General features: G+C 46.5%; 13 protein-coding genes across 13 annotated transcripts; 6 read left to right on the forward strand and 7 right to left on the reverse strand.

Moving 5' to 3' along the window:
* Nucleotides 1–788: 788 nt before the first annotated feature.
* EYB26_001782 (uncharacterized protein) lies at nt 789–3,818 on the reverse strand (the record flags this gene model as incomplete). Its single annotated transcript, XM_054261090.1, has 7 exons — nt 789–1,223; nt 1,317–2,396; nt 2,458–2,920; nt 2,983–3,160; nt 3,230–3,537; nt 3,593–3,749; nt 3,806–3,818. The coding sequence occupies 7 exons, from the start codon at nt 3,816–3,818 to the stop codon at nt 789–791; spliced, it is 2,634 nt and encodes an 877-aa protein (XP_054117065.1).
* A 1,239-nt stretch (nt 3,819–5,057) lies between these two features.
* Nucleotides 5,058–6,176, reverse strand: EYB26_001783 (uncharacterized protein; the record flags this gene model as incomplete). The annotated part of the gene is made up of 2 exons (XM_054261091.1): nt 5,058–5,765; nt 5,817–6,176. 2 exons carry the CDS (start codon nt 6,174–6,176, stop codon nt 5,058–5,060), a joined length of 1,068 nt encoding a protein of 355 aa, XP_054117066.1.
* A 507-nt stretch (nt 6,177–6,683) lies between these two features.
* On the forward strand, nt 6,684–7,498 carry EYB26_001784 (uncharacterized protein; the record flags this gene model as incomplete). The annotated part of the gene is made up of 2 exons (XM_054261092.1): nt 6,684–7,236; nt 7,299–7,498. The coding sequence occupies 2 exons, from the start codon at nt 6,684–6,686 to the stop codon at nt 7,496–7,498; spliced, it is 753 nt and encodes a 250-aa protein (XP_054117067.1).
* Nucleotides 7,499–8,398: 900 nt separating this feature from the next.
* On the reverse strand, nt 8,399–9,289 carry EYB26_001785 (uncharacterized protein; the record flags this gene model as incomplete). The annotated part of the gene is made up of 1 exon (XM_054261093.1): nt 8,399–9,289. The coding sequence occupies one exon, from the start codon at nt 9,287–9,289 to the stop codon at nt 8,399–8,401; it is 891 nt and encodes a 296-aa protein (XP_054117068.1).
* Nucleotides 9,290–9,773: 484 nt separating this feature from the next.
* EYB26_001786 (uncharacterized protein) lies at nt 9,774–10,079 on the forward strand (the record flags this gene model as incomplete). The annotated part of the gene is made up of 2 exons (XM_054261094.1): nt 9,774–9,831; nt 9,886–10,079. 2 exons carry the CDS (start codon nt 9,774–9,776, stop codon nt 10,077–10,079), a joined length of 252 nt encoding a protein of 83 aa, XP_054117069.1.
* Nucleotides 10,080–10,106: 27 nt separating this feature from the next.
* On the reverse strand, nt 10,107–11,345 carry EYB26_001787 (uncharacterized protein; the record flags this gene model as incomplete). The annotated part of the gene is made up of 2 exons (XM_054261095.1): nt 10,107–10,816; nt 10,874–11,345. 2 exons carry the CDS (start codon nt 11,343–11,345, stop codon nt 10,107–10,109), a joined length of 1,182 nt encoding a protein of 393 aa, XP_054117070.1.
* Nucleotides 11,346–11,660: 315 nt separating this feature from the next.
* EYB26_001788 (uncharacterized protein) lies at nt 11,661–12,175 on the forward strand (the record flags this gene model as incomplete). Its single annotated transcript, XM_054261096.1, has 2 exons — nt 11,661–11,998; nt 12,070–12,175. The coding sequence occupies 2 exons, from the start codon at nt 11,661–11,663 to the stop codon at nt 12,173–12,175; spliced, it is 444 nt and encodes a 147-aa protein (XP_054117071.1).
* A 571-nt stretch (nt 12,176–12,746) lies between these two features.
* Nucleotides 12,747–13,777, reverse strand: EYB26_001789 (uncharacterized protein; the record flags this gene model as incomplete). Its single annotated transcript, XM_054261097.1, has 2 exons — nt 12,747–13,677; nt 13,734–13,777. The coding sequence occupies 2 exons, from the start codon at nt 13,775–13,777 to the stop codon at nt 12,747–12,749; spliced, it is 975 nt and encodes a 324-aa protein (XP_054117072.1).
* A 563-nt stretch (nt 13,778–14,340) lies between these two features.
* Nucleotides 14,341–15,021, forward strand: EYB26_001790 (uncharacterized protein; the record flags this gene model as incomplete). The annotated part of the gene is made up of 1 exon (XM_054261098.1): nt 14,341–15,021. One exon carries the CDS (start codon nt 14,341–14,343, stop codon nt 15,019–15,021), a length of 681 nt encoding a protein of 226 aa, XP_054117073.1.
* A 149-nt stretch (nt 15,022–15,170) lies between these two features.
* On the reverse strand, nt 15,171–16,038 carry EYB26_001791 (uncharacterized protein; the record flags this gene model as incomplete). Its single annotated transcript, XM_054261099.1, has 3 exons — nt 15,171–15,461; nt 15,519–15,745; nt 15,807–16,038. The coding sequence occupies 3 exons, from the start codon at nt 16,036–16,038 to the stop codon at nt 15,171–15,173; spliced, it is 750 nt and encodes a 249-aa protein (XP_054117074.1).
* A 1,168-nt stretch (nt 16,039–17,206) lies between these two features.
* Nucleotides 17,207–19,752, forward strand: EYB26_001792 (uncharacterized protein; the record flags this gene model as incomplete). The annotated part of the gene is made up of 4 exons (XM_054261100.1): nt 17,207–18,941; nt 19,008–19,149; nt 19,494–19,590; nt 19,681–19,752. 4 exons carry the CDS (start codon nt 17,207–17,209, stop codon nt 19,750–19,752), a joined length of 2,046 nt encoding a protein of 681 aa, XP_054117075.1.
* A 295-nt stretch (nt 19,753–20,047) lies between these two features.
* EYB26_001793 (uncharacterized protein) lies at nt 20,048–22,208 on the forward strand (the record flags this gene model as incomplete). Its single annotated transcript, XM_054261101.1, has 4 exons — nt 20,048–20,707; nt 20,761–21,467; nt 21,529–21,693; nt 21,749–22,208. 4 exons carry the CDS (start codon nt 20,048–20,050, stop codon nt 22,206–22,208), a joined length of 1,992 nt encoding a protein of 663 aa, XP_054117076.1.
* A 186-nt stretch (nt 22,209–22,394) lies between these two features.
* On the reverse strand, nt 22,395–23,652 carry EYB26_001794 (uncharacterized protein; the record flags this gene model as incomplete). Its single annotated transcript, XM_054261102.1, has 6 exons — nt 22,395–22,658; nt 22,737–23,010; nt 23,074–23,207; nt 23,259–23,357; nt 23,426–23,571; nt 23,634–23,652. The coding sequence occupies 6 exons, from the start codon at nt 23,650–23,652 to the stop codon at nt 22,395–22,397; spliced, it is 936 nt and encodes a 311-aa protein (XP_054117077.1).
* Between the last annotated feature and the right edge of the window lie 102 nt (nt 23,653–23,754).

The following is a 23,754-nucleotide window of genomic DNA, read 5'->3' on the forward strand; positions in this document are numbered from 1 at the left end:
ACGGCCCTAGGGACTTTCTGAAAAACACTTATCCGGATTGAAGCTCACTAAGTTCTGACTGTACTGTCAGACGTCGGGGCTGTAAGTTATATTGGGAACCGGTCCGACCCCAATGTTACTACAACCCCTTACCTCGCATCCTAGCAACTTAAAAGCATTAATACATTGGATACCGACACTCTGGTACCGAATAGGACGCTTTTTGAGTTTTTTTCTGACTCCCCAGATTATGGCCTCGTATTTTTTATATCCCCGCTGACTCAGCTCGAAGCCCTAACTTAACTAATGGCCCCAATTGAGCTTGGAGCAACGAACATTCGAACTGCGAGTTGACTAGTTAGTTACTTATCAATATTCAAATAGATGTCAATAATGATGGGTCATGTGACCCAATTGCCACTTTGAGTATCAGCTTTGATCCTTTCGGGCGGTGGATATGTATACGTATTACGCAGTAAGGATGAAAAGAACAATGAAACAATACAAGCAATTGAAATTATGGAGTGTATCAAAACTTGTCTGGATTTGATCTCGAGACTAATACTATTTCAACATGACAACATCATTGACATTGATATCCTAGAATCGTAAACACTGACTCTTTCCAAGCGAATACATGACCTCTCACATTCATCAACACAGCCATAAATCGTGACAAAATCACTGTAAAACATCTTCCTTGAAAATTAGTACCTGAATTGTCGACCAGCATATCTGAACCACCAAAAAAGTAAACAGCCTTTGTAGTTTAAGGATGATAGTCCAAGATAAACCTCAGATGTCAACAACTACTCAAAGTCAAATCCGCGAGTGCGCTTCATACTTCGAAATACCCGAGAGTCACTGGGATTCACGGTTCTTTTGCGCTCGCTCTTTTGCCCCTTTTCCAAGCAATCTCCGCATGTGATGTGGTGGATGTATCGTGGCGACTCGTACCCTATGGCTTCGAATTCCAGAATGTTGTGGCCTATTGACTTGATAGCATCTAAGTCAACACAATCGATACAGTAAGCGCCTGGACACTTGGTGCAAGCCAAAAGCAGACCTCCAGCGTTGTTGGCTGTCAGACCACATTTTCTGCAACGATGATGTGGGCAAACTTTGTTATTGAAAGGGTTCTTTTTGGAAGCGTTTCTTTCCTGGTTCGCGCATCCTTCGTGATATGCTCGAGGACAGTAAGTGCACTCCTCCAAGTTGCGTGTCTTCCCACAGATCAGACATGACTGTTTTCATGACGAGTTAGTATAGGATATTCATTTGTATAGATGCAAGACTGCCTGCTCATTGAAATTGCATATGGATGCTAATCGACCTACCTTAAGGTGCTTGAACTCAATCCTCCCAACCGCGTTGACTGTCGAAGTGAAGCCTTTTGTCAATGTAGGCCCAGCCTGGCCGTAATTACACATAGTCGATTCTTTGTCAATAAAGTAGTCAATCTCTGGGTCATATACTGTTCGATTTTTTTCCAAGCGTCTTTTCGAGGGATCCGTGTTTTCTGGAAGGCTATCTTTTAATTGCGCCCGAGGACGCTGAAATACCGTTCCGTTGAACATACCAGTTTTGATGCTTGTACTCTGCGATAACCAATGTTTTTCCTGCTCATTGAATGAATCTGCACCTGGAGAAGGCGGAGAGCTGACAGGCGACATAGGCTCGTAATCCTCAACATCATTTGTATGTTGGAAGTAATTCACAATTTCGTCCCAGTTCATCTCAATCAAATCATCGGCACTGAATGAATCCACAGTTACTGAATCGCAACGGTGAGATATCAAACGACGAATGAATATGTCATCGGATTCCAAAGAATCCCCCACGGACAACTCGGAGCTTACAGCAGCAGCAGCAACATCTGTAACAACCTTCGAAGCCAGATATAATTTATTATTCAGGCGCTCAAGCATCTGCGACTCGACTGTACCCCGAGTGCATAGTTTCACAACCGTCACAGCTTTGGTCTGTCCGATTCGATGCGCCCTGGCTTCTGCCTGGGCCATGATCGACGGGTTCCAGTCGAAATCCATGAAAACAATAACTTCTGCTGAGGTAAGAGTAATACCCTCCCCCCCAGCCCTCATCGCAATGACAAATACCCGATGTTTATCTTGTTTCTGAAAGCGATGAACATTCAACTTCCGCATAGCGTAAGGTGTGTTGCCATCCAGTCGAAGATGGGAGATGTTCATGGCGTGTAAGAGTGACTGGCAGCAATCCAATGCATAGTCGAAGCCTGCGAAGATCAACATTTTCTTGTTGTTTTGGATAACTTCATGATCAAGGAGTCTCTCTAGTGCAATGAATTTGGACGAGGTGTGGACTAATTCTCGGATCATCACGTCAGCGTCGTCATTTCCCCTTTCCATGGTATCCACGAGAAGAGGATGAACACATATCTGATCTACAGTTAGCACGTGAATTTCGAATGAGCTCTTAGGCACTAGACAGTTGACTTACTTTTCTGAGTTCCATGAGTACGTTCGTCACTGACCGTCCTGATCCCTTCTCTGATATTTTTTGGCTTGTGGGTTGGGACTGATTGAAACTCTCACTGCTTGGACTCGGTGGTGGCGTCTCCATTGAATAGCTGCCATTCTCATAGGTAGAAGCTTTGACAAAGTCACTCCGTCCAGTGATAACGTCCAGATAGAGTGCTTTCTGCTCTTGAGTCAAGGGCAGATGAAGAATGATCTCCTTTTTCGCCGGGATTTCTTGTCCTGCTGATGTCGACTGCTTCAATCGTCGAAGCATGATGACTCCAAGAAACTCTCTAATATCTTCGAGAAATAGAGTATCGATACTCCCATCTGAAAGTGAGAAGGCTTCCTTCCAATGCTGTAGCGTCTCCTTGACAAAAATCTCCGGATAAAGCCATTGGCATAACGACCAGACCTCAGAAAGATCATTCTGAATCGGGGTACTTTGAGAAGTCAGCATTGAATCGAACTATGCTAAGTTTCAAGTGGAAAACGCCACCCTTACCCCGTAAGAATGACTCGCTGTCTAGTCTTTAGCCTTTTCACACTTGTGGATAACTTTGTTATAAAGTTCTTGATGCGGTGCCCTTCATCTAGGACAACCACTTCCCATGGCCCCATACGGGAGAACCTATAACTGTCCGTAACAACAGTTTCATACGTAGTAAGGACGATATCAAAGTCTGCAGATGTGGAAAATATATTAGACCCAAGAACGACGGAAAATAAAATAGAAAGGAAACCTGCCGTACCTTGGTTTTTGACCATTTGTGCCTCAAACTTTCTTTTTTCGTAGTTTCCGTACCATTTTATGGCTTTGAGACTGGTCCAATTTTCTATCTCCATCTGCCAATTTGCGAGGACGCTCATTGGACAGACTACGATGAAGGGTCGACGATCATCGTTTCCATTGTTCTTGATGAGTTGGAAGAAAGAGAGAATTTGAAGGGTTTTCCCCAGGCCCATCTCATCGGCGAGAATACCATGGGCATTATTCTTCCGAAGCCAAGAGAGAAACGAAACCCCATCAAGCTGATGAGGCTTGAGTCGAGCATTAATACTGCCCAAACGTTAGCTATGGAGCATATGTGTCGAGATCAGCATTTAACATATACCCTGCTGGCTGATTATGGAGTCTTTCATACTGATGGATGTCCTCATCAATGACTTCTTCTTCAAGCTTATCTGCGATTTTCTCATCCCCCAGTAGAGGCAAGATCTTTGACTTGTGTGCCACAATGAAAGGCGTAAAGCGTCTCTCCACTGTTGTATCTTCGACATGTTAGCTGGCTCAACGGAACTTCTTCCCGATGAGGCTGAAGACATACCGGCTGCCGCCATTTTATCAAGCCCGTGATACTGGCCTTGATATGTCTCTCAATCGAACAGATACCAGGTAGATATCCCAAATCTGCCGTAGCGGTGCATCCAAGAGTAAATGAGAAGAAAAGATGGCCTGCTGAGAGTCCAAGAAAAACCAAGATCATGAGAAGTTGATGTCTTGTAGAGTTTAGATGAGACCTGACATGAGAGCTGAAGAGGATCAAGGTCAAGGAGAGGAATGGTTTTTATAGATCTCGGGTTGATCTCGAATTTCTCATCCTCTAGATATCACGCCATATCTCATATCAAGGAAACGGTGCCATCTTCCCCTGACAAACGGAGAGGAACTTCAGGGGATTTGATGTCAGGGGGAGAGTGAGACAAAAGTGTTCCATATCGAGATATATCCTAGGCACATGATTGGAGCCCGGATTGGCGTTTGAGATAAGAGACGTTGTGGAGGATAGATTGTTTTACATGTGAAAGTAGATTTGACTATTTCATTTTCAATTCGATTTCGGTCAAAGTACGGGGATCGAAGGTAAGCTAGCTGGTGATTGCATTTTGTCCATGGTCTGCAGCTTGTGGAGCTCCTTGGATAGGAAGATAATGGAATCGACGAGAAAATAGACATGGTTGAACGTCCTCCAATTCAATCATAGACCCAAAGTTTACGAAGCCAAGGTTCATGAGCTTAATAGCAATCAAAATCTGGGGAGCTGATAGGCGCTGCGTGTTCGATATCAGATGAAACAAGCTTCCAGAACCAGATCTAGCAACGCTCGTCCAATAACATGCCTCTATATTAGACCAGATAAGGCATCAACAAATAAATAATCCGGGGGTTGACAAACGAACATCCAATGGCGCGGACCCCACCCACAGAGTGAAGTTGAAATGCGCCCAGGGGTACAGTATATCCAGGTTCCACTGTAGGTAAGAGTTGAGATGGAAATGATAAAGACAAGCATGTGGAGATAGACTATCAACTTTAAACAAGGTCATGTGATGGCTCACTCTGTTTCAAACAAACGAGGAAAGAGCGAAGGAAAAGATCGCAACAAACGTCCCAAAGAGGAAGTTATGCAAACGGCCGATTCCTTGGTCGGATCACATGCCATGAACCAATCAGCGCAGCATCGTTTGTATCAGTATCAAAGGAGTTTCCGGTATCGAGCTATCTAGAGCAACGAGAAAAGCGGCTGATGTTGGCTTATACTCATGTTCCGTTTCAAATAGGAAGTCCTATCGAGAGAGCTACAATTTAATCCGTCGACTGATCTGCTCTGTCCCTCTTGAACTCTCCCAATCTACTTTATCGTGAAGATTCGTACGTCTCGCCAAAGCACGACGTATAATCCAATCCTTGCTGTTCACATCTTCTTCGACCACACCGTCCGGCAACGGAGGAATGGCAGTCGACCCTTGTAACCTCTTCAAAAGAACATCATCTTCCGGCCGCGAGAAATAGACCAAGCTATATCTTGTTGATCCTGCTTGTGCACCTGGCGAAGAAATAACTCGATGTATATTCGAACGCAATAGGCCATTTGTAAACTTGACTAGAGAATCGCCGAGATTGATTATGCAATGTCCAGGGAGAGGCTTGACCCATTTCCACTCTGCGTCTTGGCCTGGAGGGAGGACTTGGAGACCACCGAGGCGATTGAAAAGGACAGTGACGCTGCCAAAATCAGTATGCCCGGTAATTCGTGGGACTTCGTCGTTCATCGGCTGTGGTGGAGATCTCGTCATACGTATTTGGTCGCCGCTGGGATGGTCGAAGCGATGCATGTTTGCTAGGGTGGACGGAGGGAGCTGTAGATGCTCATTCAGGAGATCGAGGATAAGCCTGACGATGGCGTGAGCATTGGAAACAAACGACTTCAATCTGTCTTTGTTGTTTTGAATAACGTCTGGTTGTGGTAGTGGCTCCATTACTGCGAAAAGATCATCTTTGGCAATCTGTCTATGTCAGACAATTTGCAGTAAAGCGAAGAACGAGAACAGACTCACGTTGTAAAATTCGACACTGTCAAGATTCCCCTTTTCATCAACCTGACCCGCTCCAAGGGGTTTGTAGCCATAATAGGACCTCTTCTTGCTATGGTCATACTTGGACTTTTCCTGTAGGTCTAGCGCAAATAATTGCTCGCTGATTCTGAATAGCTCATCAGCATCCGAGAGGATTGAGTTACCCAGTTCTTGGTTGCGGAGATCCAAGTAAAAGAATCCGATATCCTCGCATGCACGACAAAATTGCCGATATTCTTCGCCATCGTGCTGAAGAAGTTTTGCCAGAGATAGGCGAACCAGCGGCATGGTTGGAATGTCATCTGGAAATGGAGGCAGAGATTCAAAGGTCTCGTGAGCCATGTTGTGCTATCTACATTCAATGATCGCTTTCAAGATATCGTTAAGTGTAACTAAGCATTCCCTAGAAGAAGATTCATCCGCCTGTATAAGTAGATCATGGGCACATATGATAGGTTCATGCGGGGTTCGTGTCTTTGACCGAGGTAATTGAATATTTCGGTTGGATCCTTGACTGGCACATGGGTCTCATTGTGAACTGATGATATCATTTTTCAAGGCACATCACTCTACGTAAATGACGTTCTTGATGCTTCTGATGCTTTTTGCTCGTTGTCATCCAGTTGGTGTAACTATAACTAGCACAACTTAAGGACGAGCGATAAGATAAGAATGTGTCAGTAAGTTAGGCGATAAGAGCTTATCGATCCCGGAGCTCAAAATTTAATTTACCTCATCTACTGTAACTGCCTGAGAGTCGACAACCCGACAACACTTACTGGCCACACCCTCCCAATGATACAAAGCGAAATCACTTGAATCTGTTCCATTTCTATAAATAAACACAAAATGTCCACCTCAAAACCCCACATAGCCCAAGACCTCCTCTCCCGCGCCCACTCCCCCGACACAGCCGAGCAACTCTTCACCGAGCGCATAAAACAAAAACCACTCTACCTGCGCCCAACATCACCTACACCAGCCGACAACCGCTCTCGCCGTCGTTTGCAACGACTCCGGAAAAAGGAATACTTTTACCGAAAGCAACGCCCTCGGCCCCTCTCTGCGCGGCAAAAACGTGTGTCGGGGCTATACGACCTGTCGAAAGAGGAATGCAAGTATGAGGTTTTCAAGGGCTTGCATGGTTTATGGGTGCAGTATATGCATGAGGTGTTGGGTATAGAGAAGATTGCGAATAACAAAGACAACAACAGCAACAACAACAGACCGCTGGTGATAAGTGGGCAGGCCCATGGTAGTAAGCTGGTCAGCGCTGATTATCATGGTGCGGAGGTTGAGGTTGTGCGCAGTCGATGCGCGGGCAGGGTTGGCACGAAGGGGATTGTGGTTAGGGATACGAAGTTTACGTTTGTTGTCGTGACGGAAAAGGATGTCGTCAAGAGTGAGTTTCCTATTTCATCTCCCCTACTTATGACCGATATGGGTTATTGATACTCTGTCCAGCGATACCCAAAGAGCATACCGTCTTCCGATTCACTATTCCGTCTACGCCGGTACAACCATCAGCCGGAGAAAGTAATGAAAAGCCGGAAGGAGAGAAACCGAAGGATTTCGTCTTTGAGTTACATGGAAGTCAATTCGAAAACCGGCCGGTCGATCGTGCGAATAAGAAGTTCAAGTGGAGAAACATTGATTATATCTGATCAAGAGACGGATAACGGACTCAAATTTTCATTTACTACAATGATTCGGAGACCTTGTAGAGAAATGTCTTTCCCGACCTATCGTCGCCAATTCGGGACCGGCCAGCGGCGATGTACCAGTGACTTTTTATCACAGCACGCGTGTGCATGCGGCCCATACATATACCCTCTCTTCGAGCCGGTATGAGGCACGAGCCATGTACAACATATACAATAGTCACTGCGACAGAAAGCAGTGCTCCTAAACATCCTCCTTACAGCAACCATATGAGGTGACAAATCCAAACAAGACAGATCAAGTATTGAGTTGGTTCCGAACTACACCTTGGGTGACGGATGAATAATGGCAACAGGACATCAAGAACTACATTGTGTGGACAGCGGTGTCAAAGACATTACAGAAGTTATCTTTACTTAGATATAGGAAGAATCGATAGATATATACCCGCTAGAAGGAAAGCGTTTGATTTGATTGCAGATATGTAAGTAGTCATGGCTTTTAATCTTCATGACTTAGACTGTCTCACATAGTGTGTACAGTCAATGACTGTTGAATTCAATGACAATGCAGCTAGAAGCTCAGCATTGTAGAGGTAATCTTTATACAAGAATGAACACATATGACCCTTGTAGTGATAAGTACACCGGGCGTATGAACAGTTTGTGTCTGCGTCCTTCTTGGTCGACAGGCCGACCGTCATCGCGATGGCTTGACTGGTGATCTCGTCGCTAGGATACCAGCACTAAGATCAATGATTGCCATGTGCAAGTAGTCCCATGGAAGGACACAGATAGTGAATGGTGTTGGACGCGAATTGGCGACGGGTGCAATCCAGCGCATAACTTGAGCCGTCATCGAGGGAGAAATATGATATCTTCAAACTCCGTGATGGTGACAGCTCACATCCCTGCCCACTCAATACTAAACGTACGAACCTCAGAGGAGGCATCATCCGGGTCAACGGCATGACCCAGAAGAAACCCTTTCTTAACACCAGTACCAAGTCGACCACCAGATACAATCTCCATGAGATTCAACTCCTGATCTCTATGAAATCCATACACTAAAAAGTGCGAATGGAAACGAAGTGGGTCGCCAGGGTAAGCCATGTATTGACACCCGAACCTCAATCCTGGAGAAAGGAAATATCCGTGGGAATGGAGATGGGCGTACACGGGATAAGAGGCGGGTACTTCTGGCAGAGGCATTTCGTATTTTGCAGAAGGTTGGTAGGGGATAAGAGGGTATGTGATGGCAGGTGTGATGCTTATTGTCGATAACTGAGCGGTAGAGCTCGCGTTCGACATGGAACTAGCTGGGCGTGCCGGAGGTTCAAAGAGCATATCATCGGTGCTTTCTGTATTTTCCTTTTCAGCCGCTGTGGCTGCTTGGGCTTTTCTCTTCTGTGCCGCCTTTCTCAAAGATTCTTCCCGCTGCTGCTCTTTCCTATTCGACTTGACTTGGGACACATTCCGACCTTCTCGTTGAAGGGATTGCAAGTACTTGATTTTGTCTCCTTCCAGGAGTGATCGCATACTATCATTGTGATACCTTTGGCCATCGACAATGCGTGCTACTTTCTTCTCTACCAAGAGTCTTGCTTCCTCGGGCATGAGCTCGACGGGAATACCAAGGAAAACATTTTGTTGCGGGACTTGAGGTAATGTGCCCATCAAAACACCACATATATTATATTCTTTTCTTAAATACGTCGCAGCCTCAGCCGAGAAAATTAGATAGCGGCCAGACACGAAGGAGATTGGAATCGGAAGCGGAACTTCAGCTGCCATTTTGGAAACTATTCGGAGGATCTACCTTTGCAAATTGTTAGTAATTGATAAATAACTTGCAAATATGAGTAACAAAAGAGGAAGAATCGTTAAATCATTTAAAAAATACGTTTCTCAGTCACATGGTGCTCTTTGATGAGATAAAAACGAGCTTCAGGGGATTGACAGATTTGTATAGAAATAATCATGCTGACGATCACAAAGGGAGTAAAGGCAAGGAAAAAAACTTACTCTGTATCAAAAAACCCCTGCTTTGACCAGCAAAGCTAGGGAAAATATTTTCTTCGCGTTGTTGAGGTGAGGGAAGTGGAAGAAAAAAATTGGCGGAAGCGGAGAACTAAAGACCAAAAATCCAAAGTTGCGCTTAACCTTTTCGGGACTGCGGAGCTTCGACAGTTCAGCTTCAAGCCTTCAACTTGCAGTAGGTCCTCGAGCAACTTGAATTTCCTAATTCTCAGCATCCCTGAAGCAATATAATTAAAACATGGACATTATTTGGATCGTGATATTACTGTTTGTATTGCCGCTTTTGGCTATGTTAGGTCAGTTTCCACTTTGTCCACGGAGTATATGCTTCACGTTCTTACCTTCAACAGCATGGTTTGCGCTCTCATCTTGCCTGGGCGACGGACTTAGAAACCGAATTCGAGGAGCCCGACGTAGCGGCCGGGGCTCATACGGCCCAGAATACTTGCGCACCATGACATTCACCGGCCCTGCAATGTCCGAGCAGATCGAACTAGACGACATGTACCGCGAAGAACAATACGAAGAAGAGCGAGCTCGATAGATTTCAATCGAAGTCAATTCTTGAATTTTAAAACTCAAGATCGGCCTTCTTAGGCATTTTACTATCACTCGGTGCCTGTTGAGCTTCATTGTCGCCTTCCGCAGGAGGAAGACTGAACGGCTTGATTTCGAACCTGCGTCGACTCAACGTAAAGGCCCAATCCTCGCCGATATTCTGGTCGCTACCACCTCCACGTTCGTGTAGGACAGGCAATTTGTGCGTCTTGAGCATTCCCTGAGGTGGTTCCTCATGCGCTGTCGCTGCGCCCGACGTGGCTATTGCGTCGGAGGAATGGGGGAATGGGCACAACTCAACCACGCCGTCGCATAGAATCTCAACCCAGCGGATGAGCCCGGTTGATCTCGGGTACAGAGATAGTGGTATCGTGATCATGGCGGTTATGTTGTATGAGTTATTCGATAGGAGTGCTCGGAGAGAGTGGATGAACCGGAGGAGATATTCAGGCTGGCCTGTCTCAGGAGGGTAGACAGCAGGATTGAGAAGCGAAGGAATCACAATTCGATGTACGGTATTGGGTGGACTGCTCGTAATGTTGAGTTGTAGCTTTTGCATTATCGACGACAAGGGCGATCCTCGCTGAGGAGTAAGAGGTATATAGTCGACAGTAGCCAGGGACGGATGCGTAAGTCTCTTGGTCAAATCAAAAGCATGGCAAAAAGCCTCTTGTTTCGCGCCAGGTGGCGCTGGTGTTGTATTATTCGTAGCAGCCACTGGTGCTGAGAAGAAAGGTCAGTAAAAGAAGATATATCAAGCACTTTTTAGAGTAATAGTACCTCTTGACCCTGCAACTCCTGTCCCAAATTCCCCTAGCCGCTCATACCTCCAAGCAATCTTCATCTTCTCCTCTTTCCTTCTACTAACTTTTTCGTCTAGAGAATCCGCAGACCCAATAAGTCCTGGAAGAGTTCTGCCCCATTGTTCCCCAGGGCCAACGACATGCACTTTATGTTCTTGAACGACTCCTTCAGCTGCATAGTAACGTAGCAATGCGCCTGCAAAGTCTGTAGTCCCGTTTTCTTCTATCAGGAGTATTTTTCCAAGCGGTAACCCTGCATGGCCAGCCAGTAAATTGTCCAAAGAACGAGAGCCCGTTGACGTCGTTGGTCGTCCATCATCTGGAGATGGTCGCACTCCAGAAAGAGTATCGTTCGCTGGTACAGCAGCGGGTTGCGAGGCTGGTGTTGTCGGCGAGGCAGCCCCATTTGCGCCTGTGGAGATACCTACATTCCGCTTGCGAAATGACATTTTTGTTGTTGTTTAATCTCCCTGTAAGTTGAGTGTGATGATGAACTTTAGAAAGTTTTATATTTACGGCAGCCAATGATGATGCGGGGCAGCTCCGTTGTCGCGCTAAGGCTTTTCTGAGCGGGAAAGAAAAAAAGCTTCAAAGCTCTCTATGCCGAAACAACTACGTACCTACACCGTTCGGTTTGCGCCAACCCAATCTTTCCATTATCTCCGCTTTTGAGCGACGACATCTTTTACATTACCTACCGGAGCTATACATACATCGATCAAAATAGTCGTTTCATTCGCGCTCGGGCCTTTAATCCAGCCAAAATGTCGGACGCTCAGCTCTTTGAAGACACTTTCACAATCACCTCGATAAACTCGCAGAAATATGATCGCGTTTCTCGTATCAGCTGTACATCAACAGACAACTTGACCACATTCACACTTGATGTGAACACGGAACTGTACCCTTGCGCAGTCGGCGAATCGCTCTCCATGGCTCTAGCCTCGACCCTGTCTCTGGACGGAAAGGATGAAGATGCCAGCGCGGGTCGAGGTGGTTGGAGAGATGTTGGTATGGGCGAGCATACTCTTGCCAATGAGTATGACTATGTCTGCCATGGAAAAGTCTATCGATTCGAGGAAGGTTCTACTCAGGGAAATATGTATGACAACGCTCCTTTCTTTTATTTTCATTCAATTCTGCGTATTATTGATTAACGGTGTTATTTTTCAGGTCCGTCTTTGTCTCCTTCGGTGGTCTTTTGCTGTACATGGATGGCCCATACAACAAGCTTGTCCCCTTGAGGATCGACTACGTTTATCTGTTGATCAAGAAATAGACTTCAGGCAACAGGAATATTTGCATCAGCGTTGGCGTTCTGGTTTGGGTTGACTTTAACAAAATCGAATGTGAGGACCTGCGAGCAATGACTGCATCATTTTTAGGCTTCAATGTCTTGTCACATGCTTCGTACCAGGCTCAGCTTACGTGGTCGCCTAGATATATAAAACAAAAAAATGTTTATAGCCTCCTCCTTGACACTCGCATTGCTAGTAATCATAATGGTTTTCGTTCTTACTTCAGTCTCATTCTCCAGGCGGACAGTCGTACTTGTTCGACCTTAGGCACCATCATCTACGCTTCCATGTCCCCAGCTTCCTAGTCGTTGTTGCCCCCAGATGTAATTCTCATTCTTCAACGTTGACTCCGTCCTCAGCTACATACTCAACCTCGCCGTTTTATTCGCACCCTCCAGTCGGCCATATTGGCTTTTTCAAAACCAATCTGGGACGACGGCTCAAGTGTTCTTCAAGTAGATATTGACAGACTCTATATTTTATGAATATCAATCATATCTAGGATCATTTCACAAAATCCTCCCCATAGACTCCATATGATCAATGCCGCTTCTATTTCAAATCGAATTTCACCGTAGGAAACGGCAAACGACGATGCATCCTGGCCATAATCTCCAAATAATCCGGCTCATTCTCCGGTGTCAAAACACCATGCCTCATCAAAAAGTCGATAATGGCAACTGCACAATTAGGTTTCCATTCGCCTTCCTTCAGTGACTGCCTCACTTCATCGACGGTCCAAAGACGGAAATCCTCAACCTCGGTATCGCAGGGTTTGATTGCATGTTCGGCATCCAGTCTGATATCGTAGATGAACTCAATCTCCGGCTGTAATAATCCTGTCTCGCCGCCCGCGCGCTCATCCCGAACGTAGATATATGTCAATACACCCACTGACCGTGCGCGCTCTCCAAAGACTTCCGCTGGTATAGAAGCTTCTTCAGCCGCTTCACGGATAGCGCATCCATATGGATGCTCACCGGTACTCATCCCCCCCGCAGCAGTGTTATCCAGCATATTCGGAAAAGTCTGTTTCGTTTTCGATCGTCGCGCAACCCATACCTTCAAGCCTTCCTTTTCATCCTCGACGTAGCCCGTCATGTGTACGCCGTAGGTGACTATGCCGAACAATGGACTGGCGCATCGTTCCATTTCCATTAGAAATTTCCCTCCGGGGGCGTAGATGGGATACATCTCAGCACGCCAGCCTCTTAAGACTTCAAAAGTGTCTCGGCGCACAGCCTCGGCGAGGAGGCGGGACATAATCTCATTACGCACCAAGGGTTCAGCGTCTGGTGCTGCCATTAGAGTGACGGTGCGAGTCTCTCCGTCAACTTTCCAGTCATTCTCTATCCAGTGGAATTTTTCGACAACGCTGTTGGGGATGTACCCCAGAACGGCGTTGCAGCCGTTCACTTTGAAGGCATGGTAATTGCTGAGATAACGCTCATAGAACTCTGAGTTATCTTCATAGTATGGGAAGCTGTTCGCATGTCAGCGGCGGTCGATGCGTTGTGTTATTGTAGGCAGAATCCTTACTTGTCACATTCCTGAATTAATTGAAGGTTTGTTTTCGCGGCCATAATGATTGATTGCTCTTCTCTCCGTATACGTATGTACGAATGAATGTCGAGATATGTTCAGACAATATGTTCAGAATGCAGGCAAAGAAAATGCTAATTTATTAACGAAGAAAAAGAGCGATGATGTGTCATGCCCTGACCTGATACCAGATCTGTCTGCCTTGGTACAATTATCCAATGAGACGAACTGGCGGCGTCTTTTGAGTGTATGCCTTGTGGTGGGCTGCGCAAGGCCGCTTATCGATAAGGATAAGACTATGGTATCGTTATCGGAGCCCCTCCGAATGTTCTATGTCATTCTTGCTCTGGCGGAAGAAGCAACATACCACTTCTTCTTCCAAGTTCTAGCTCGCACTTCAAAAACAATAGCTATATGTACCATTCCACGACTTCTAATACTTTCTATATTACCAATTCATCTCGAGTTTTGCTCAATTGCAGAGTAGAGGAGCTTTATTGAAACAAAACTCCCTCTCAGCCACCACTGTGCAGCCCCGCATAACAGGTATTGTTTGCGCCACAAGCTGCGACTTTTCAGGAATTGAGCCTACAGAACAACCAAAATGTTCTCAGTCATCATACCAGGCAGACCATGCCTCACCGACATCACCGCTGTCGACGCACAGCCCGGCATCCAACCCACAAAATTCGCATTCACATTCCCCGCCGCACCCAAATTCAACCATATCGTCATCTTCTTCCTCCCGGGCACCGTGCTACCTCCGGACACCGCCGCTGCAATCTACCTTCAGACCCCGACATCGAAACCGACTCCGAATGGGCCCGAGTTTAGGTTTTTGGGCGCAATTGGGAATGAGAAACCATCCGCTATATTTAAAGTTGGTTCCGGGACGTCACAGACGCAGACGGGCATGGATGATGACATGGTAGATGACGGCGCGAATATAGCCGGCGGCCAAGTCACGTTAGGAATATCGATAGAACCAGCGCATAATGTGGCGGCACAAATGGCCGCATTGAATGCGTCGCGAGAGTCGCAGCAACAGTCGTCCACCGATCTCGTTCGCCTGCCGCCGCAACAAAAACAGATAACGACGAAGGTCTTAGCCCAACGGATTATTGGCAATGCATTCAACTTTCTGGCTAGTTTTGCAGAGTCCGATCCCAATAGGAAAGGAGAGGATGTTGTTCCCTTGAAGAGTTTTAGAGATTGGTGGACCAAATTTGAGCGTCGGATTGACATGGATCCGTCTTTTCTCGAGCGTGAAGACCCGAATCAATGATCCATATTTTTGGAGGCTTTCCTGGCGCAATTGGCATATACCCAGTTGATGGCGAATTGATGTGTCATTCGAACAAAAAAAGCATGCGTATTGTATCATACTTAGTCTAGTTTATCTATTGTTATGGGTTACCCGGTGTATTCTTATCATCAATCTTCGAGCAAGAATTTCAAAAATGCGGCTCCGACAGCAATTCCATCATGTGCAATATCTGCTCGTTTTATTGCTTCGTTGAACTGTTCGTCCGAAAATATTCCTTGTTTGTTTCGCAGGGTGAGCAGCTCCGACATGATTTCGCCATTGAATTCTGGGTGTCCTTGGACTGTGATCAGTTTTCGTGCAATATACATTCCTTGTACGGTGCAACGAGGCGAGGATCCGAGCGGGGTGACTTCTTTGGGGTACGTTGAGACAATGTCTCTGTGCATTTGTTGTAGGCTCTGTGAGACTCATCATTAGCAAGCAGCATTTTGATAGTAAAAGAGACAAGGACGTACAAGTTTCTCTTTTCCAAACAGCTCCTTGCCCTTTTCAGTCAAGTTGATATCGCACACTGCAATCTCCCAGCCAATATCGCTTCGTCCTACGGGTACACCCAGAGCCCTGCCGATGATTTGATGACCAAAACATACCCCAATCAATCGCACTCGATCTTGCGCATAGACTTTTTGAGTAAACTCGACCAGTTTGTTGATCCAGGGGACTTCCGCGAACGAGTCATGTTCTGCCGCAAATTCGTTAGCTAGCCTCGTTTCATTCATGGTCAACAAAGGCATGCGACGTACTCGATCCAGTCAATAGAACAGCATCAATATCTTCCAAATTCGGATACTCCGTCCCATTCACAATATCCCACTTTGTAATCTCCAAGTCGCTTTTGGCATTGAGGCCTTCCAAGGTCGATGCGCTGGTTCCCAAAAGTAATTTGAAGACGTCCCCGTATGTCCCGAACTTGGCTTTTACTTTATCCACGGGTGTGTCACATTCTAGCACGGCGATTCGCAGTGGGGGGTGCATTGTTGTATACAGCTATCGATCAGCCTTATGGTCCTGCAGTCAGGTGAATCTGCAAGTAGTTTGATTGTGTCGCTAGGAGTGGAATCAGAGTAGGCACACTGAGGCAGGCTGGGACCTAATAGGTCTGACGTTGCCGATAAGCACTCTGGAGAGTGGACCGTTACCGTAGGTACCGTAGCGGTATCGGCACAGTCGGCATGCCCCCGCTAGGCAAGGTCGAGCCTGGTGCCCCGCCATCCCTCCTACTTACTGTCTTAGACTGAACATATACTGTACTATGTAGTTAGCCAACAAGACAGAGTACGTGCTCTCTAAGGTCGTTGTTTGCCTTCCTCAATGAGCCTCTATGCATCTTGTCTTCTGATTGATTCGCCGTTATACATAGCAAGGTCCAAGCACCCCAGTCTGATTACCAATACACTGACTCTAGCAGCAACGGACTTGCTGCTTACCGACTTGACAATGGACTACCCATGCACGCAACGGGTCTCATGACCCTTCTTCTACTACGTATTGATGAATTATTTATTGTTACCGCCTCAAGGAATAGTCGCGGAATCAAGCATGCCGGTCTGAGCCTAGACGCTACAGATACGCCTTGGCCTAGGCTTGCTCGGCTTCAGCGCCGCGGCACCATCCTTTGATCCCATCACGACATTTCCGTCCGGAGTTCCACCGGATGACGGGGAAGTCAACACATGGGCTGAATGTTGGCCGTGTGTACTACGCAATGGCATGGAAAATTTACGAGGACAGGCATTCATGTATCCGATGATATTGACTCCAACGTTACCAAGTTTCGACACAAACATTTGTTGTTTTTTGATCAATACGGGAACTATGGAGCGTGAGGGGAAATGGATGGACGGACCCGCAGCATTCATTGACCACGGACTGGGTCTACCTGCTTAGTGCAAAAAATTCCGCAAAATGACTCAGGGTGTGATAGCTTCGTCCATCTCAAGGCTCTAAAAATTCAAATCCTGACTGGCGGTCTGCCCGCTGCTATGTTCAGAGTTATTTCCATACAATCTTGCTGACTGGGATGAGAGCTACTTAAATTAACGACGCGGCTGATCGGAGTGACTGAGTCTCATCTTCAGGAGTTTATATATATACCTGACAACCATAAGTCAATCCGGATTGACTGTGTACTCAACAATCAACCATGGTGGCTTCGGCTGATGAGAACACGCCTCTGATTGTGAGCGATAGCCGCAATTATTCATCTACCAACTGTCGTGAAGATCGCGATCATGCTTCACACAGACACTTCTTAGAAGCCGACACTGACGATGATGGGTCGACCTCCACTCTGCAGAAAGATGATCCAACTTGCGAGCTGGACCTAGTCAAGGTGCCTTCAATCTCCACCGGACTTGCGATTGACCCAGGTATCGAAAGAGTATCCTCTGCCGCTACAGTACATGTCTCGGAGGAGAACGTTGAAGCGCAAGATGGCCCAGCTTCTAGGTCCATGTTCGCAAATCATTTCATCAATGTGACGCCAACTCAGTTTGCCTGGATATTTGGTGGTATTCAGATTGGCTACTTTATAGGGTTTTTTGACTCCACTTTTATGGCCTCAAGCCATCCAGTCATTACTTCCGAATTCCACGCATCCAACTCGGCATCCTGGCTTTCGACTGCGTTTCTGCTCACATCGACGGCCCTTCTGCCCCTATTTGGCCGCATCTCTGATTCTATCGGTAGAAAACCAGTGTACATTTTCTCCATCATCGTATTCTTCATCACGACTGCTTGGTGTGGCCTCGCCCGAAGTATAGGCAGCTTCATTGTTGCGCGGGCTTTTTGTGGACTTGGTGCTGGTGGTGTTTTCTCAATGGGCATGATCATCAGCAGTGATACTGTACGCTTAGAGTACCGTGGCATCTACCAATCTGTGATCAACATGACACTGGGCGTCGGTGGTGCTCTCGGCTTTGCGGGTGGAGGCTTTCTTTGCGATCATCTAGGCTGGCGTGGAGCTTTCTATATACAGCTACCCTGCATCTTCGCCTACCTGCTTATTGCACTCTGGACAACTCCTAATGATCTAGGTCGTATCGATCCCAAGGATGAGAATCGGAGTCTGAGACAGTTACTCAAGCGCATTGACCTGACGGGGTCTTTCTTGCTCACTGTCGGCCTTACGTCTCTCATCGTCGGTCTTAACCTAGGAGGAAATGTTCTCTCATGGAGTCACCCGCTTGTGTTATCATCTCTTGTACTTGCAGCAGTCATGGTTGTTGTTATTCCATACTATGAGAGCCGGGTAGAGCGCCCCGTGATACCAATAAGACTGCTCACCAAAGCGCCGCATGCCTATATTATTTTCAGCAATTTCTTTGGAGGTTTGACGGTCAACAGCATCATGTTCAATGTTCCCCTATTTTTCCAGGCTGTAAAGTCCGAGTCAGCTACGGATTCTGGACTTCACCTCCTTTTTGCATCTTTTGGTATCACTTGTACCAGTGTCGCCAATGGGTTCTTGATCACTTATTTCAATAGCCTGAAGCCATTTGCATTACTCGGCGCTACATTGATGTTCATCGGGGGTTTTACTACTGCTGCCCTCACGTTTGTCGACTTTCCGTATGCCATCACAATAGCATTCCTGGCCCTAGCAAGCGTGGGTCAAGGCTTTGTCTTCCCAACATACACAGTCTCTATTCTTGCAGTCAATAAGCAAGAAGACCAGGCGAGCTCAGTCACAACCTTGTCCCTGTGGAGAAATCTCGGATATGTCATGGGTACTGCCGTTAGTAGTCTGGTACTGCAGAATGCTCTACGTATTCGCCTTGACCAGGTAGTGACTGAGCCTAATAAGCAGAGGATCATTGAGATCGCTCGTAAGTCTGTGGAGGATATAGTCACACTCGATCCTATGCATCGCGGCCAAGGTAAGACATTATACCCCCTTTTGTATGTCACTGTCGACGTATCCCTCTGACTTGCTTATTCACTAGTCATCCAAGCGTATAACACCTCTCTTCGAATCACATTCCTGTCAGCAACAATCTGGGGCTCCGTCATGTTGCTGCTCACCTATATGGTAAAACTTCCGAGACTGAGAAGAACCGAGAAAGAGCTAGAAGAAGAGGAGGCAGAGTGAGTGATCTAGACCATATATTTCGGGATATAAATATATATAACTACCACATATAACTAAACAAAAGTAAGAATTGATATTGCAATTGCATTTTTTATAATCCTTCCACTCTCATAACATGTGTGCCTCAGGCAGTAATAAAATGTGGCTCGGAAGCCGGCACGCTTAGCTAAGCCGTCTCGCTTCGACTTGCCCTTCCTTGCTTATCAGATAGCGAAACCTTTCATGTATTTTCTATTTACATACACCTCACCCAACCAGAAGGCGTATGTACTTCCAATTCATACTCTTATATCGCTTCATATATTTCACACTTATGATACGCATGGCCATCTGAATACAGACTTCAATTCGTGGGGCTTCCGGCAATCCTCGCGCAATTGTGGCTTGCAAATCTGAAACAACCACCTTGGATACAAGACAGTTTGTTGCATGAATTGGTGAGACTGAAGCCATTGATTGATGTCTTACAAACTATTGCGCTTGATTATTGTTGACCCAATTGCTGATATTTTCCATGATTCGCACAGATCTTTGTACCTGAGCAAAGTCTCCCCAGCGCAATCGCATTCGCAACCCTCGACGTTGTCCGAGCCCATTGATCGCAAAGACTTTATCTGAGTGACATCAACCGAATTATATCCGCCTATCAAGAACTCATGGAGAGATAAAGTGTTTCTGCAGAGTGTTCAATCTCTGCCGCCCATCAGCCCGGGGCTTCCGGGCTTGCCTACATCGTTGGAGGATCACAGTGTCATGGATCATACATAAAGAAGGGCTTGAGCTCGGTGCACCCTTCTTTGGAGCAAATCTCTCACCTTGAATATACGCACTTGGAGAAATACTGGAATGCGGAACCCAACACAACATCAGTCGCCCATTCCTCCAACCCACAAGATGGCTGATTCGCGCACACAATCCCAAACTATGGATCCACGAATACAGAAGCCCGCAAATGCCGCACAGGGACCTAAATCAAGAAGAGTTCGAACGGGCTGTCTTACTTGCAGGGAGCGCCATCTAAAATGCGACGAAACTCTGCCCAAATGTCAGAACTGTTCCAAGTCCGGGCGGATATGCAAGCGAGGCATTCGACTCAACTTTATTGATACACAAGTCACAGTTCCTCCATATACATTAGCACCTCCGCTAGGTATCCGGTTGAATTTTCAGGATGAATCGAGGGATATTGCGTCTGAATATGTGGGAGGGTTCGAGAGGTATCCGCCGTTAAATCAGTCGAATACCCAAATAAGCAATGCGGCGACAAACCATTTCGAGTTTACAAACATGATCAATCGGCCACCTATAAATATTTCTGGTTCACTTTTGTCGTTTCCGGAGACACCACATCCCGAAATGCAGGATTCTTTGCTCACTGAGCCGCAGTATGCTGCGAACCATGCCCTTCAAGAGCAGAATGCGTTCTTGCCAAAGATGCCGATGCATACTCCGAATGATCGTTCGTGTATCACCACACCCGAGGAGGTTCTCTTAATGCAGGTCTTTGTAGAAGAGGTTGCATTGTGGATGGATTCGATGGATGCCAATAAACATGTGAGTCAACATTATAAGCTTTCTTGGGTTCTAGTCTAACGATTTGATTATAGTTCTCAGAAATCATACCCCTCCATGCGCTCAATGAGCCCTTGCTACTCAACGCAATATGGGCATGCGGTGCTCGACACTTGCATCTCGTAAACTCATCCTACAGTGAAGATAGGGCGGCTCATTACTACAACACCGCATCACAAAGCTTACTATCCCATCTACAAAACCCTCATCGAGACCCCGTTCTCTGTGCTACCGCCGCCGTCATTCTGAACGTGTACGAAGTCATGTGTGAAAGCGCAATGCAGCGGATGAACCACATAGCAGGCGCAAGAGCCTTGATTAAAGAGTGTCGCTGGAACGGCAAATCACCGGGTATCGGTGGTGCATGTTTCTGGGTCAATGTAGGAATGGAGCTACTCAGCTGTCTCCATTTTAATTGGCAGTTGGCCTGGGACCCGGATACGTGGCATATGGACATGGATACGGAACTTGTCCCTTCCGAGGGATTATTTGGGAATGAGGACGTTTGGACGCACCGGATGGTTTATATTTGTGCCAAAGTTGCCAACTTTCAGGCGACGATTCCTCAGTTTCAAAGCCTTGATCCCCAATCCCATCAGTTGCGGCTGCAGCAACGATGTCATGAATGGGAGACGTATAAGAGGTGGTGCGATGAATGGGCGAGATGCATCCCACGGTCGATGATACCAGCATGCTATGTTCAGCCGTGGCAGACGTCAAAATCTGCATTTCCCGAAATCTGGTAAGACCCCTGTTTCTCGGCCCAGGCTGATGAAGATTAACTAAACAAAATTGAATTACAGGCTTATGAAACGACCCGCCATTGTCGGCCGTATATTTTACCACCTTACCTGCATCCTTTTAACCAAAACCCACCCTCTAGAATCAGAATTCAGTCCAAATCTGCGAGAAATGCAACAAAGACATGCCTATGATGCCTGCGGTATCATAGCCTACGTCAAAGACCGGTACGAACACCTCCTCCCTGTAGCTAACGTCACTCACTAACGGGTCTTTTAACAGTGGCATCGCAACAACCTCGATCCGCTGCCTCGCAATCGCAGGTGAATGCCTCGTCGCCCGCGAAGCACAGGAAGAAGTCCTCCAAATAATCGACAAAATCATCAAAGAGACCGGGTGGCGGATCGCATTCCTAAAACCAGAGCTGCAAGCGAAATGGGGCTGGAATACCTCCGCTCCTACTAATACTAATAATAGTAATATCACGACTACCACCACGCCTACGACATCACTATCCATGGATAACGGAACCCTACCAACCCCAAATCCGCCAACGGTTATACCTACTACCGCGTCCACACCCACTCCACCTCCAGCTGCTACTGCGCGCTCCAGATTCCCGCCAGGAATTATCAATCCGCTCATGGCAACGGCTGATTTTTCGATGCCGAATCATCCGTACCAGGAACATTATGTTGCACTTCAGGATGGGTTAGGTGGGTATCAATATACTCATTATTGATTGTAATTATAGCGCACACATCTTTTATACATAGACTTGGGATGTGTATTATAGATCTTTTTTTTTTTTGGATTTTTTTTTTCGGATAATTTATATAATATATGAATGTGTACATGGTATAACCTTCTAAGATTTCTATATCGCTATTCAGTTCAATGTTCACTGAAGTATAAATGATAACATAATCTACAAATCACAGATTGCATGTAGTTCCAGAGAGACACAGCGTCGAACATCCCCTTTACACCTAACTCCCTCCACCCTCCTCCTCTTCCGAGACGGAATCTCACACATTGGACCTCTCATAATAGCGCCTGGATGAACGATATTCAGAATAATCAAGGCGAGTAACATCGGTAACGAGTCGAGACAATACTGAAACGCCTCATGGTTCGGGATCGTGGATTGCAGACCGTTGGAGTATTCGGCGAGACGGAAGAAGATTCGTAGCTGGGTTTGGTTTGTGCCGTCAGCAAGGAGAGAAGATATTCTGGGATGGAGGAACTAGGGGGAGGGGGGGTAGCATACTGAGATGAGGATTAACGCGGCTATCAAGGCGTAAAGGAGTGTGAATCCTGACTGGAGGCTGAGATCCGGAGATACAGGGTTCTGGTCGTTGACGGTCTTTTTCTGTTCGAGCAGTTTTCGCCAGAATTTATATGCGAAAGCGCAGAAACAGAAGATGAAGGCTTGCTGGATCGCGACGCCGCCCATGTATATATGTATACCTCGCAGTATCTGTGCGATGGTGTTACCGCTGGTTTCTGCTGAAGCGGCGCCGTAGACTTGGATGATGAATGCTCTTATGAGGAGCTGAGAGTCAGCATTTGGTTGTATAGGAGAGAGGAGAGGGAGAAGAGCTTACACTATGTCCAAAATAACAAAGCAGTACCCAAATCTCCACGCAGGAACACGCCACAGAGTAGCGTCGGGGGTGTAATTCCAGACCATCCGGCCAAAGACCATGTAGACGAACGCATTTGTCCAGAGCGGCGATATCTGATGTATTTCTTAGCGGGCTGCTCAAAACCTGGGGAAATGAAGCCAAACCAAGATTAAAACGAACCAGCCGGCGTACTCGCCCAAGCTAGATGGGTTCTTGATGCTGATGATTCGGAGGATGTAGGTGATAGACTGCCAGAGAGCTGACTAATATTCCTCATTTAAGTTAACTAATTAATATCAGAGAACCCTCGAAGGTAGAGGAGAGAAAATACCATTGAGATCACCCAAGTGTACGCCTTTCGATAGTAGATCCCCTGAGTCACATGGGCCACAAAGGTCAAGAAGAAAAAGACTAGAAATGCAATTGCAGCTCCTAAGGAGGGGCAAAAGCTCCAGTATGTCTTTAGGGTAGTGACGGCTGTATCAAACTTCAAGTTAGTAAATCTGTATAGCACCTATGTCGGATATGGTAGAGACTACCTTTGCAAGTGTCTGCCATGGCGTTCTAAATGTGTATTCTCCTGAATTGCTTAATGCCGGCTTGTCTACCACGTAGTAAAGAGACATTCAGTACTTCAAGGATTTTTGTATCCAGTAAATA

This window comes from Talaromyces marneffei, chromosome 1 (assembly GCF_009556855.1).
Source record: "Talaromyces marneffei chromosome 1, complete sequence".
Classification (NCBI taxonomy): Eukaryota; Fungi; Ascomycota; class Eurotiomycetes; order Eurotiales; family Trichocomaceae; genus Talaromyces; species Talaromyces marneffei.